The sequence below is a fragment of the Glycine soja genome, chromosome 1 (assembly GCF_004193775.1).
Source record: "Glycine soja cultivar W05 chromosome 1, ASM419377v2, whole genome shotgun sequence".
Taxonomy (NCBI): Eukaryota; Viridiplantae; Streptophyta; class Magnoliopsida; order Fabales; family Fabaceae; genus Glycine; species Glycine soja.
In genome coordinates, this window is record NC_041002.1 from 56,986,217 (window position 1) to 57,000,110 (window position 13,894).

General features: G+C 39.1%; 1 protein-coding gene across 1 annotated transcript in view; it reads left to right on the plus strand.

Annotated features, from left to right (window-relative positions):
• The window catches only part of LOC114368041 (serine/threonine-protein kinase TOR-like), a 49,124-nt gene that overhangs the window by 13,984 nt on the left and 21,246 nt on the right, over window positions 1-13,894 (plus strand). Inside the window, exons 23-35 of the mRNA XM_028325378.1 lie at window positions 315-439; window positions 584-636; window positions 1,944-2,067; window positions 2,180-2,362; window positions 3,226-3,378; window positions 3,461-3,613; window positions 4,438-4,509; window positions 4,829-4,963; window positions 5,083-5,144; window positions 5,263-5,360; window positions 5,910-6,019; window positions 6,091-6,264; window positions 6,347-6,412. Coding sequence (XP_028181179.1) covers window positions 315-439; window positions 584-636; window positions 1,944-2,067; window positions 2,180-2,362; window positions 3,226-3,378; window positions 3,461-3,613; window positions 4,438-4,509; window positions 4,829-4,963; window positions 5,083-5,144; window positions 5,263-5,360; window positions 5,910-6,019; window positions 6,091-6,264; window positions 6,347-6,412 — 1,508 coding nt within the window. The remainder of the gene's footprint in view (window positions 1-314; window positions 440-583; window positions 637-1,943; window positions 2,068-2,179; window positions 2,363-3,225; window positions 3,379-3,460; window positions 3,614-4,437; window positions 4,510-4,828; window positions 4,964-5,082; window positions 5,145-5,262; window positions 5,361-5,909; window positions 6,020-6,090; window positions 6,265-6,346; window positions 6,413-13,894) is intronic.

The window sequence follows — 13,894 nt, forward strand, 5'->3', positions numbered from 1 at the left end:
GTCAAAATTAATTTTTGAAGCTAATATTGTGGTAGCGCTGCTTTAGTGCGCAAAAAGCCACAATGGCCACATCATACTATTGAGTTTGACTACTATGGGTGCATGTGACCTGCTAATGTTTGAAATAGACCTAAAATTCCAAAGAAAAAAAATTGTGGGTGCCAGTGTACCACTACTATTGAAAACAGCTTTTATATGTTCCATTTTTTGGGGATAATATCATATTAATTTACTGTGCTTAATGAAGTTATAGCATAACTAATTTTCATGGCCTGGAATGGCAAACTGTGACAATTTTGTTCTTGGTTGTGCAGGGACTTTGGATGAGCATATGCATCTACTTCTTCCTGCTCTAATACGATTTTTTAAAGTGGATGCCTCAGTAGACATAAGACGTGCTGCAATTAAAACTTTGACAAGCCTGATCCCTCGTGTTCAGGTTAGTTACTGTTCTTGCTTCTATTCACCTTCAATTTTTTAAAATTGACTTGTTTATGCTAGGCATTGTGATATTTTTACTTTTCATGTTTGGTCTTTGATTGTTCTAGTCTGTTATTTGATACTCTTCCCTTTTTATCATCAGGTCACTGGTCATATATCCTCTCTTGTGCACCACTTGAAGTTAGTTTTGGATGGGTGAGTGTGCAAATTCTGAAATTTCAAAATATACTTGTATGCATCAGATTGTCCTTCCATCCACTCAAATTCTTTTGATGTAATAATGAAAGTTAATATAATTATTTGTTTGTGCAAGTGATAAATAATTATCAAGAGATTTATGTCAAAACAAATAGGGAACTGTGAAGCAAAGGTTTGCAAATCCATTGAATCATTACTATTCAATATCAGTATTTTAATCAAGTGGTGGATTGTGCCTAAACGAATTGCCGAAACTCCCTAGCAGCTTGTTTTCCAACACTGAGAAAATGATGTACTATGAGGAGATAACTGTGTTACCAATGACGGAATATGCCAGAAGGTCAAAGTTCTGCTATGTAAACATGCCATTGCGGCTTATGGCACTGCCATAGCGGTCCTCCCTTCACAAATTGCCTATGGTGGTTGGCAAAAATCCATAGCTCTATTCTGCCATGGTGCCGCCATTTAACAACAATGGGAGATAATATTTATAATTAATTTTGATTTATAAAGTAATTGTAAATTCTAACTTAGTGTTTGCCACCGATGATTTATGGGTTTTGTTCTGGGATATCTACCCTGGATGAATTATGGCTTTATCTTTTTTAGTAAATTTTGTCTCCTTGTAATAGTCATGGATGATAAAAGTTTGTCTTTCTTATCTGATTGGTACTTGCCATTGAAACCAACTTAAAAACTACTCCTCCGGTCCTTAATACAAGGCACTTTGGACATAATCACATGGACCAATAAAAATAGTTAATTCAGTTGATTTTATTGATATTTTAAAAAAAATGTTACTAATGTTCCAATTTTATTCTTATTAATAATCATTAACTTGTTATGGGTGATTTGAAAACATTAAAGTCTCTTATGAATGTGAGTTTGGGCCTAACTCAACCCCAAAAACTAGCTCATAGGGTGAGGGTTGACTCCCACTTATATACTCTATATTGGCCTTTCTCTAGCCAATGTGGGACTTGGGTTTTTCCCAATAAAGTCTAAGACTAAGAGTATTATGCACCACCATTAATAAAAAAAAAACAAATACTGAGTATTTAATAAGGACAACTAGTGATTTTTTTATAAAATTCTTAATAGGAATTGTAAAATGCCTTAAAGAAAGACCATCAATTTCTTCTAAAAGGTGTCTTATATTAAAAGGACCGGAGGGAGTATTTTAGAATTCCATGAATAATTTGAGTTGCTCAATTTTCTCCTTTAATTCATGTTATCATCTTTTACATTCTTTTTACCTGATCTGGTGATCCCTATCAAATATCAATTGTACTTATGTCTTACAGGAAAAATGATGAGCTCCGAAAGGATGCTGTAGATGCACTTTGTTGTTTGGCTCATGCTCTTGGCGAGGATTTCACAATTTTTATTCCATCAATTCACAAACTTCTACAGAAATATCGCTTGCGGGTCCTGAGTTTTTCTATCTTTATTTTCTCTTTTCTATCCCATGGGATGTGTGCGTGTGTGTGATATTAAATATTTTGTCTTACAACTTTCTAAAAGTAGCATACAACTGCAGCACAAGGAATTTGAGGAAATTGAAGGGCGTTTACAGCGACGGGAGCCACTTATTCTTGGGATCACAGCTTCACAAAGACTGAACAGACGGCTTCCTGTTGAGGTCATTAGTGATCCTTTAGATGATGTGGAGATTGATCCTTATGAAGATGGATCAGATGCTCACAAACTTAGAGGCCATCAGGTACCCTTATGTGATTAGTTGTAAAGTTTTTTGTTCTTTTATTTTGGACTTGAACCCCTGGGAAATCTAGCTACTGACTACTGAGCATGCCTCCAGTGACTTTTGAGCCAAAGTTTAAACTGACCAAAGAAAGTTTGAATGTTGAAATGCTAATCCCTGTTGACTGCATGTTAGGATAACAATTAGACTGGTGAACATTAGGCTTGATAATTTATATTTTACTTATTCAAATAAAACAAAATTCAAGAACAGAATACAGGGCCAGAGAATAATCTCTCTTCTGCTCACCAGTGCAATACTCTTCACTCCATTCACAGTTTCTCAATGACATACAAGAAAGTTCTCCAAACTCTTGACATTTTCAACATTCACCTTTCGAGAAAGTTCTCTGAATTCTTGATATATTCAACATTCACCAAAAAACTTTATTTTAAACCGCATATATCTTGCCACTTGATGTTTAAAAATGTGTTAAATGCATGATTTGTATAGCTTTTAATTAGGGATTTCATTTATTTTCCTTTCCTTAATTGTAGCTTATGATGTATATAAGCATTATTACATATGTGTGGTAATCACACATTTTCAGTAAAAATAATAATATGAATGCTAGTCTCATGACAGCAAATATACAACTCATTAGGATAGAGCTTTGTTTAGTTTGTAATCCTGCAACAAATCATTTGTCCTGATTCTACTAAGCTCTATATTCCTAATGAAGGATTGCACACTAAAGTTTTACCTTAGCTTTGTATGTTTTTAGTATTGGGAAATGGAATCTGGAAATGAGATTTACAGTTCAGAGGAGTCTCAGCTCTATAGTTTTTATTTTTTCTATTGGTGGCTTGAAAACTTCCATACAGGTTAATGATGGTCGATTACGGACAGCTGGGGAGGCTTCTCAGCGAAGTACTAAGGAAGATTGGGCAGAATGGATGAGGCATTTTAGCATTCAACTTCTAAAGGAGTCTCCTTCTCCAGCTTTACGAACCTGTGCTAGGCTTGCACAGTTGCAGGTTTCATTGACTATGGATATTATTCATTGTGGCATTAGTGTTTTCCTATCTGACTTTCACTTATTGTCTCTGAATTTTACAGCCTTTTGTTGGGCGAGAGTTATTTGCAGCTGGATTTGTCAGTTGTTGGGCGCAGCTAAATGAGACTAGCCAGAAACAACTAGTTCGGAATCTAGAGATGGCATTTTCATCTCCAAATATCCCCCCAGAAATTTTGGCAACACTTCTTAACTTGGTATATCTTTTCATCTTGGTGAATATATTGAATCTGTGAATGTGAATTTTGACACCTGTTTTATATTTGCTTCCTAAAGATTATTGATTATTAGATATATCTTGTTACAACATGCAAAAGGTTGAGAGATTACTTGAAGATGTGTAACTAACACATTAGGACAGCAAGGAATTTAGATAGTTTTGATGGTGGTCTAATTGTATGGGTGCAACTATTTGTTGCTTTTAACTGCACAATTCTAATAATTTACTCCCACATTACTGATTTCCCCCTTGACTCCTCTTGAGGTTTTGCGAGATTTTGCAAAACCCCCTATTTTTTCTGCCCCTAGATTAACCCCCCTTAATTGTTTGAAAAACATTATATTGACACCCTTTATACATTACACTAACCCCTTTAATTGTTTGAAAAACATTACTCTGTGTCCCCCATATAAGGGAGGTTTTTGTAAACATTAAAAAGGCAGCGAGAGTTTGTGCAATCTCATGAAACCTTGGGGGTGTAATTTACTCTTAGAAATAAGGGGAGACCATAAAAAGCTCCAGGTGAAACCATTAAAAAGGCATGGGAAAGGGCTTGGTGGTTTTTCTTTTTAAATGACTTTTGTTTAGAAAAATAATTCAATTTTTTGGTTCTGGAGGGATCTTTTTCTATTGGTTTTTATGCCAAACTTGCATTTATCTGGAAAATATTTTCTATCAAAGGTGAAGGGTTAGACTTAGTTCATTTTTTTTTATTATTTTAAAGATGCATGGAGACAGATGAAATTATGACATTTTGCTTCTTTTTAAATTTACAGTTGTCTTTGTTAACTGAAACTGCAGGCTGAGTTCATGGAGCATGATGAGAAACCTCTTCCTATTGACATACGCCTTCTTGGTGCTCTTGCTGAGAAGGTCTCTCTTTTCTTCTTTTTTGTCTTTTGGGGTTCATGTGTGTGTGTATATGTTCATGATGTATCCATGTCCTTGTTCAATGCATGCTGCCCTTTTTTTTTTTGATCAGCAAAAATATATTATATATATAATTGAAAGTACCAGGGGTACTAGGGATACAACATTAGTGCTAGGTAGGCAGCTGGATCCAATGGTATTAGGATCCAATGGTACTAGGGATGCATGCTTCCCTTTTAAACAACTTCTTTACTGTTATTGGATTATTTCCCTGACTTTGTCTTATACCTTTCATGTGTTGTTGCTTTTCAATGGCACACAGTGTCGTGCATTTGCAAAAGCCTTACACTATAAAGAAATGGAATTTGAAGGAGCACGTTCCAAGAAGATGGATGCTAACCCAGTTGCTGTAGTTGAAGCTCTTATTCATATAAACAACCAATTACACCAACATGAGGTTGAGTTGAATAGAAATGATTTTTTTTAATCAAGATTTACCATTTCATTGCTGCTCTGATAGTTTTAACTTTTTTATCTGATATCCATGCATTTCAATAAAACATTTGCTTTTTGTAGGCTGCAGTTGGAATACTAACCTATGCCCAACAGCATCTAGATTTTCAACTTAAGGAGTCATGGTACTGTTTGATATTTAATTTCTAAGTTCATCATCCCTTCTTTTTCTTAAACAATTCTACTTTATATCTGTGGAAGCTCTTGAGAAGATTAGAGACTTATATTAGATGTCCTTTTTAGGTATGAGAAACTGCAGCGATGGGATGATGCCCTCAAGGCTTATACAGCAAAGGCTTCTCAAGCAACAAGTCCACATCTTGTCTTGGATGCCACTTTAGGTCTGTGCTGATGACTTCACCTTCATTATAACTTCCTTGATTTGAGTTTTTTGAATGTTCCTTGACAGACTACACATATTCTGGCATGGTAGAATACCTCATAATCTATATGTGTGGGGGTACATCAATTCTGGATAATCTGAGTTATCTATTGTAAATAGGTGCTAATTTGGGGTAGAATATTTCCTGTATATATTAAGATTATATCTGTAATTATTATGAAGGGTTTTAGCTTTCGTATATTACATTTTTCCTTTAATAGGTTTAGCCTATAAATATGGATTAGTGCTTGTGTTGGAAAAGTCTTCAAATTCTATACAGATTTTCCTCTTCTCCAAGTTGGTATCAGAGCTCCCCTGATCTCGGGGGCTCCAAGTTAGTCAAATGTTGCATTCTCTTGTTCTCTTTCCATTACTTAATTTAAAACATATTTCTGTGCTTTTAAGGTTGAATTTTCATGCTACTATCTTGTCAGTTTGGATTTACACTTTTTTAGGATTTTTTTTTTTGCATCTTTGGAAATGTTTGAACCTGGATCTTGCTTTTCAGGTAAAATGAGATGCCTTGCTGCATTGGCTCAATGGGATGAGTTGAATATCCTATGCAAAGAATTTTGGACCCCGGCAGAGCCAGCTGCTCGTCTTGAAATGGCACCAATGGTTGGTTTTATACTCATATCACTTGTGATGGATGTTTTTCCCTGCCCATGCTCAGTGTTAATGTTCGTTAGGCTGCAAATGCTGCTTGGAACATGGGAGAATGGGACCAAATGGCAGAATATGTGTCTCGATTGGATGATGGTGACGAAACAAAACTTCGAGGTTTGGGGAACACTGCTGCCAGTAGTGATGGAAGTAGTAGTGGTACTTTCTTCAGGGCTGTTCTATTGGTTCGTAGAGGAAAGGTATTTGTTTGCTTCAAATATCAACTTCACTTGCTTTTAATTTTATTCAATTTTACTTACTGTGATTCCAATCTGTTGGCAGTATGATGAAGCACGCGAGTATGTAGAAAGAGCTAGAAAATGTCTGGCAACAGAGCTTGCTGCTCTGGTGAGTTTGCTTTATTAACTTTTCCTAGTGGTTTTTATTTTTGGCTAAATGATCCTTTATATTATTTATATTGTTCAAAATGGCCATTTAACTTTAGAAAGTTTACTTTGGTCCTTTATCTTATTTAAAAGAATCAAAATTGTCCTTTATCTTTTAAAAAATTCACTTTGATACCTTGTCTTATTTAAAAGGTTCAAAATGACCCTTCAACTATTTAAATATATCCAAATTTGTCCTTCGAATAACACTTAGATAAAGGATCATTTTGAATATATTTAATATTTGGGGAAAATCCAAGTTTCACATCGGCTAGAGATAAGGCCAAGATATAATATGTAAGTGCGGGGCAACTCTCACCCTATGAGCTAGCTTTTGGGGTTGAGTTAGGTCCAAACCCACATTTTAAGATTTAAATAGTAGAAGGACCAAAAAAAAAGAGGGATGAGAGGGAGAGCTAGAGAGAGAAAGTTCGAGGGAGGTCTTAGAGGGGGGACTGAGAAGGGAATATTTGGTCGCCGGGTACGCGGCTGAAGAAACGGTGGACGAACTAGAGGGACGCAACAAATATAACCTCTTTTTATATCACAAATTTCCCTGAATCGTACTCAGAGAGATTTGTGGGGTGTTTTCAAGAGGGGGGGATGTGCGAGAGGTGTTTATCGTGAGAAGAAGAAATGGTAGAGGATGGAATTACACAATACATCCTTGATAGATCATTTTCTGATCATTGTCCCATTTTAATGAAGTTCGTGAATGCAGATTGGGGCCCAAGACCATTCAGGACATTGGATTGCTGGTTTCAGGATAATAAATTCCTAGATGTGGTAAGGGCAGCATGGGAGGGGTGCGGTGTATCTGGTTTTGTTGGGGGGGGGGGGTTGTTCTTAAGGAAAAATTAAAATTTCTTAAGAATAAACTAAAAGAATGGAATAAGGAGTGCTTTGGTGATTTTTCCAAATAGGCGGAAGGGATAGAGGAGCAGCTGAATGATGTTGAGAAATTGGGGTAGTCCTGATGGTTAAGGGAGGATGAAAGGGCGCTTAGAAGAAAACTTCAAGACGAGCTATGGAAGGTTGCAACATCCACTGAATCTTTGCTTAGACAAAAAGGGAGAATTAAATGGATACGGAAAGGAGATTGGAATTCTAGGTTTTATCATATCATGGTTAATTGGAGGAGACGTAGTAATTTGATTAGAGGTATTTCAGTTGATGGCGGGTGGATTGGAGAACCTTTGCGGGTTAAGGAAGAAGTCAAACTGTTTTTCCAAAACAGATTTCAAGAAAGCATGGGGAGTAGGCCGAATCTAGATGGGGTTGAGTTTAGAAGTATTTAAGGGCATGCTAATGAGGCTCTGGATGCACCATTTGGGGAAAAGGAGGTCTAGGAAGCGGTAAGGGAGTGTGGGAGTTCTAAAAGCCCCAGTCCTAAAAAATTTCGTACCCCATTGCCCGGAGGCTCTTCGCTATGCGAAGGTATGGGGGAGGGATATTGTACGCAGCCTTACCCTTACATATACAAAGAGGCTGTTTCCAGATTCGAACCCATGACCAACAAGTCACCAAGGCACAACTTTACCGCTGCACCAGGGCTCGCCCTCAGTCCTAATGGATTTAATTTTAAATTCATTAAGGAATGTTGGGGTATCATGAAGGCAGATATTCTGAAGTTTCTCGGAGAATTTCATTCAAGAGGTGTCTTCCCCTGAGGCTGCAATTCATCTTTTATCGTCCTCATTCCAAAGGTGGTGGATCCACAGGGGCTAAATGATTACCGTCGCCTTAGTTGGTTGCATGTACAAGATTGTAGCAAAAATCTTGTCAAGAAGGTTAAAAAACGTTCTGCATGAGGTGATTGATCTGCGTCAAAGTTCGTTTTTGGAAGGTAGCCAGCTGCTTCATAGTGTACTGATGGCAAATGAAACAATTGAGGAGGTCCGGAGGAGTAGGAGGAAGTGTTTAAGGTCGACTATGAGAAGGTGTACGATTCAGTGCACTGGGGTTTTCTTTTCTACATGATGAGGCACATGGGATTTTGTCAGAAATGGATTTCCTGGATTGAGGGTTGCTTGAAATCTAGTTCGATTTCAGTTCTGGTCAACTGAAGTCCTTCAGATCAGTTTATCCCTCAAAGGGGATTGCATCAGGGGGATCCTTTGGCCCCATTTCTCTTTATAATAGTAGCAAAGGGGTTAGCAGAGCTCATGAGGGAGGCAAAGAAGAAGGGTGTGTATGCTGGTTTTCTGGTGGGGAAGGATAAGGTGGAGGTAGACCTTCTTCATTATGCAGACGACACAATGTTTTTTGGAGATGCAACAGTGTCGAATGTCCTCACAATCAAAGCCATATTGAGGGGGTTTGAATTATTTTCAGGACTGAAGATAAATTTCGATAAGAGCATGTTTGGGGCATTTGGAGTTTCGGAGTTGTGGGTGCAGAACTCGGCCACAATGATGTGAACCTTACGGGGCGGATCGCTTGATACAGGCTGTAGAGCTTTTGGATGACGCCACTTCCGGTGAAGGAAGATAAGTCAGGGTAGACGCCACTTCCGGTGAAGGAAGATAAGTCTGGGTAGACGCCACTTCCAATGAAGGAAGATAAGTCTGGGTAGACGCCACTTCCGGTGAAGGAAGATAAGTCAGGGTAGACGCCACTTCCGGTGAAGGAAGATAAGTCCGGGTAGACGCCACTTCCGGTGAAGGAAGATAAGTCAAGGTAGATGCCACTTCCGGTGAAGGAAGATAAGTCAGGGTAGACGCCACAAGGATTACCTTGATAAGTCTGATAATTGGTTCAACAAGGAACCCAGAGAGAAAATCTCACCAAATTTTATCAAAATGCCAAAAGTTTCTTTTATTCAAAACAAAAACCCATACTTATAGTGTAGCTAAACAAAAAGATAAAAATAGACATGGGCCTTTTAAACAGTTTGGGCCAAAATTACAATAAAAATAAATTATAACTAAAAACTTATTTAACTTGGGCCTTCAGCAACAATTAATAGTCTTGATAGTGTCTCTGCCTCTGGGCCTTCATCCTTCTCCACTTGGGCCTTCATCCTTCTCCACTCGGGGGCTTTGTCCTTCTCCACTTGGGCCTTCGTCCTTCTCCACTTGGGTCTTTAGCCTGTATTTGGCCAGTTTCATGATTCTCATCATTCCCTCCTTCTTGGAAAACATTTGTCCTCAAATGTTCAGGATCATCACCGGGTTCAAGTACCACTTCCTTCCTTGTCTTGTGGGCTTGCTTGACATAGCTTTCATTCTTCTTTGCAATTTGCACCTTCACTTGGTCATACAATCTTTTCACATACTCAACTTTGGCATGTGCATCCTTACGTTGAGTCTCTTGGGGATTGCTTTTGTAAGTTGGCCTGTTAGGCAATGAAGCTCCGGGGAGGACATCAACTTGATGTTCTATGCCTCTTGAAGGTGGTAGTCCATGAGGAATCTCCTTAGGAAAGACATTTTTAAATTCCTGCAATAATGGTTGAACACTAGGAGAAATAGAAATAGTAAACTCATTAGAATTATCAGTAGAAATTTTACTGTCTTTGCAATACTGTAGATTGAGTGGTTCATGAGCAGGTAACACTTTCCTCACTTCACTCGCCTCTGCAAAATAATTAAATTTTCTCTCATGTGTATCACTCTTTTCCTCGGGTGTATCACTCTTCTTTTTCATATTCCTTTGTGGTGCCTCACTATTTTCTTTCTCTTGTTCTCTCTTTTCTCCCATTCTGATTTGGTCATCACACACTTCTCTAGGGGATAGAGGTTTAAGAGTAAATGAGGAAGATTTGGCTATTCGTCTGTAGGGCTTTTCTTTGTTACGGTTCAACAAACGTTGCATTTGTGTAGTCCACGCGTCCAGAAATAAGCGTTGAGATTCGTCCAGTTGATGATATACACCACCATTGTCACCAGCTCTTGCCATGATTAAGGAACAAAGAATTTTGCAGTAAATTAAAAAAAATTCAGGACCTCACCACACTCTACTCACGTGTTTCTCTCTTTAATGGTAGTTCACTCGTGTTTGATGCTCTCAATATAGGCTTTTGTGTGATGTTTCCACTCTTGCCTTTTACCACTCACTCCCTCTTAAGTTCCTGGATGAATCAAATTAGACACACAAGGTATATAAGAGGAAAGACAGTTTAATTATCACAGATTGTGTAGCAGATTTAATTTGGATAACAAATCAAATTTGATTTTGGTTAAAAAAATTTGATTTGATTTGATTTGATTTGGATAATAGATCAGATTTGGATAACAAATTAGATTTAATTTGGAAAACAGATATGATAACAAATAAGATAACAGATAGGATAACAGATAAGATAACACAGATATGACAAGTAAACTTCAAATGCTCATAACTTTTGCTACGATTGTCCGTTTGAGGCCCACTATATATCAAAACGCTCAGAATTCAGAGGAGAATCTAGATAAGGGGATTTGTTCCACGATTTTCTTTCAAAAAAAACACCTCTAAATGCCTCAATTTCGTGTTCAAAGATCAAACACCCACTTTTTTTTTCAAATTTGTTTTGCAATTTTTTTTTGACACAGTGTGAAAGACACAAGAAACAAGAACAAGGATGTGACAAGAACAAGAACGCAAATAACAGAACACAAGACGCAAACAAAAACGAAACAAGATGTAAACAAGAACGCAAATAACAGAACAAGGACAAAAACACGAACCTAGACAAATTACAAAGAAAAAAAAATAGGATAGGATAGGATAGAACCTGTATCAAGAGCCGAAGCTCTGATACCAGATGATGTGAACCTTACGGGGCGGATCGTTTGATACAGGCTAAATAGGTTTGGATGACGCCACTTCCGGTGAAGGAAGATAAGTCAGGTTAGACGCCACTTCCAGTGAAGGAAGATAAGTCCGGGTAGACGCCACTTCCAGTGAAGGAAGATAAGTCTGGGTAGACGCCACTTCCAGTGAAGGAAGATAAGTCAGGGTAGACGCCACTTCCGGTGAAGGAAGATAAGTCTGGACAGACGCCACAAGGATTACCTTGATAAGTCTGAGATTGGTTCAACAAGGAACCCAGAGAGAAAATCTCACCAAATTTTATCAAAATGCCAAAAGTTTCTTTTATTCAAAACAAAAACCCATACTTATAGTGTAGCTAAACAAAAAGATAAAAATAGACATGGGCCTTTTAAACAGTTTGGGCCAAAATTACAATAAAAATAAATTATAACTAAAAACTTATTTAACTTGGGCCTTCAAATTAGTTTGGGCCTTCAGCAACAATTAATAGTCTTGATAGTGTCTCTGCCTCTGGGCCTTCATCCTTCTCCACTTGGGCCTTCATCCTTCTCCACTCGGGGGCTTTGTCCTTCTCCACTTGGGCCTTCGTCCTTCTCCACTTGGGCCTTTAGCCTGTATTTGGCCAGTTTCATGATTCTCATCACACAATCATTAATTCCAGGTTCCTTGTGTTTCCGTTTGTTTATTTGGGATTACTGATAGGGGCTAACCTGAGAAGAGCAGAAACTTGGGAACCGATTGTGGCAAAATTTCAAAGGGAGCTTTCTAAATGGAGACAAAGACACTTGTCATTTGGTGGAAGGGTGTGCTTGATTAAATCAGTGCTCAACTCAATTCCGAAGAAGGTTATAGAGATATTGGTAAGGTTGCAAAGGAGGTTTCTATGGGGCGGGGTTGGGGATGAGATCAAGATTACGTGGGTGAAGTAGGAAGTGATATGCCTACCAAAATCCCATGGAGGCTGGGGAGTTAGGGATTTGGAATTGTTTAATATGGCACTGCTAGGGAAGTGGTGATGGAACATGCTTCAGGAGGATGATTCTCTTTGGAATAGAATTCTGGTTTCTAAGTATGGGGGTTGGAGAGCGCTTGATGTTGAGAGGGTCAATCAGCAGGAATCACTATGGTGGAGGGATTTAAAGAAGTCATGTGGCGTCTCGGCGGTTGGGGAGTGGTTTAATAAAGGCATGAAACTAAAAATTGGATGTGGGAGAAGGGTGAACTTCTAGACTGATAAATGGGTGGGGGGGCACGAGCCGCTAGCTGAAAAGTTCCTGCACCTTTTTGTCTTGTTTGAACAACAAAACTGCAAAGTGACGAAGATGGGTTTTATGGGGGGATCTTCTTGGGAATGGGCTTTTGTTTGGAGAAGAAATTTTCAGGATTGGGAGGTGGAGTTAGTGTCAGCTTTTCTGGCTGAACTGAATAATTATAGTATTCGGCCAAGTGAAAAGGATAGGTGGATGTGGGTGGCTGGGAGCGATAATCGATACACTGTTAGCGGGGCTTATGCATGGTTGTATGAGGCGGTAGTTGGATCTTCTGAAGAGGAGATATTCAAAAGGGTGTGGAAAGTTAAAGTCTCAAATAAGGTAGGTCATTTAGTGTGGAGGCTGGTAAGGGATAGGCTACCAAGCGGAAGAAATCTAGGAAAATTGCCCTAATAGGGGTTGTTTTACAAACAAATTCCCAGAATGGTGCTGTTTTGAAAGTATTTCCGGGATGGTGTCTTTTTTTACGTGGGAGGAATGCATGCCGCCATCAGGAATGGCGAGTCCTCCACGGATGGTCCACGTGGCAGCGGACTTGCCAGGACCAGTGGCGATTTCAAGCCAGCTGGTCTCGCCAGTCAAACTTGCGAGTTGGTCCCTGCCCATGTCTCGCCAGACGCAGTGGCGATAAAGCCATGCACTGGTGCGGCAGTGGCTTCAGGGGGCGCGCAGGCTAGGGCCAAAACCGCCAAAAGCATTGGTTCAGTGTATTCTGAGTGTGTGACATCGTTTAGCTTAAATAGCTGGTTCTTCCTCCTATGGTTTTCGTGTGCATTTTAAAAAATTTCTAAACTTCCAAATTTGCCTTCTGCAGCAATTATAAGTTCCTGAGCCTTCAAGCTTTCAGAGTTCAAAGTTCAGAATCAAAACAAGTGTGTGCCATGAAATTTAAAACATGAGTTAAAAACACTTACAAGGAAGAGGAGCTACGCATGAGCAAGAGGCAACACAAGGAGGAGCAAAGCTTGTTCACTAACAGAAACCAAACACACACTCAGAATACACACACTCACAATCTTTTTTTTGAACTGGTACGTGAAGGAGTCAAGGAGAGATCCATTTATAGGAGAAAATGAACAAATTTTTTTTTCAAGCTTCTCGCCAGTCAAACTGGCGAGACCGGCATGCTGCCCTGCTGCTGCTGAAGCGCTAGCCTGAAGCCTAGCCTGCGCCCTATCACTGTGTTGCTGAACCGCTACACCAGTGCATATCGCCACTGCGTCTGGCGAGACAGGGTGCAACCAGTCAAACTGGCGAGTCCTGCTGGCACGAAATCGCTGCTGGTATTGGCGATTTTCCCTCCACGTGTTGCTGCATGCTCAAATCGCCATTGCTGCTGGCGTTTTCTTTGAAAGTTCACGTCAAAAACAGACCCTTCCCGGAAATCGTTTAGAAAGAGCCCCATTTCGGGAAGG